The 1090-nt window shown below is 39.6% G+C and overlaps 1 protein-coding gene across 1 annotated transcript in view; it reads left to right on the top strand.

The window, feature by feature from the left end:
- Window positions 1-506: 506 nt before the first annotated feature.
- The window catches only part of HELRODRAFT_184536 (hypothetical protein), a gene marked incomplete at both ends in the record, with an annotated part of 5907 nt that continues 5323 nt past the window's right edge, over window positions 507-1090 (top strand). Inside the window, 2 exons of the mRNA XM_009032839.1 lie at window positions 507-578; window positions 902-1048. Coding sequence (XP_009031087.1) covers window positions 507-578; window positions 902-1048 — 219 coding nt within the window. The remainder of the gene's footprint in view (window positions 579-901; window positions 1049-1090) is intronic.

Here is a 1090-nt window from a genome sequence, read left to right as displayed (position 1 = left end):
CTACTACTGCTACTGCTGCTGCTACTACTACTATATACAAAACTGCAAATCAAAAGCATTGACAGTTACAANCTTTTAATACTACTACAATCACTACTACGTCTTCTGCCTCTATTTCTACTTCTGCTACTGCAGCTACCACTAATGCTTCTTTTATTACTACTACTACAACCACTTCTACTGCTACTAGATTTACTACTGCTACTGCTACTAGTACTTAGTTAATCGCTCTATTCTTTTCCCGTTCGATTCATTGGCTTTATGCAGATCACGTGTCTAGCAAGGCTGATGATGCTGATGATGATAATGTTGGTGGTGATGATTGTGATGTTGTTGTTGTTGATGGTGATGATGACGATGATCTCAATGATTCTCTCCTTACAATTCATTCAGAACCGCCAACAGCAAGCATAACTACTACTATCACAACTCATTCCTCATTCCCCGATCATCACCATCACCACTACCACCATCATCATCATAATTCGCACATCCCTGTATCCAAGGCAACCATGATTTGTCACGTGACTGGGGTACCGGCCCCAGCTATTTACTGGAGCAAGCAATTCGGACAGCTGGTTAGTTGAAATTTTGCGAATCTGATATTGCTTGACCTTAAAATATAAATTTGACCTTGATAAATGTGACCCAAATTTTGTTTGACCTTCTATATGTGACCTGACCGAAAAATTTTTTATGTCACAAAAAAATTCTACAAATCAAACTCAGTTGCCATAGATGTAAAAGTTACCAGAGTTATCAGCCTATGTTTGAACGTCATTATTTTAAATTTTATCATCATCAACAACAACAACAACAACACTATCAACAACATCATCATTAGCGACAACAACAACAACGTCATCATCATCAACATCATCATCATCATCTTCGTCCTCAGTCTGACCCAGATAGATTCACGGTGACCCATGAAGGGACCTTGACCCTGACGAACCCGACGATAAGAGACGAGGGCGTCTACGAGTGTAAAGCCGAAAACGAACTAGGTCAAGCTATTGCCATGACGACCCTGAAAAATCTAGGTCAAGTTTCATTGTTATTATTATTAGCAGCAGCAGCAGCAACAGTA

This window comes from Helobdella robusta (genome assembly GCF_000326865.2).
Source record: "Helobdella robusta unplaced genomic scaffold HELROscaffold_886, whole genome shotgun sequence".
Lineage (NCBI taxonomy): Eukaryota > Metazoa > Annelida > Clitellata > Rhynchobdellida > Glossiphoniidae > Helobdella > Helobdella robusta.
The sequence above is the reverse complement of the archived record's forward strand: the minus strand, read 5'-3'. Positions and strand labels throughout refer to the sequence as shown.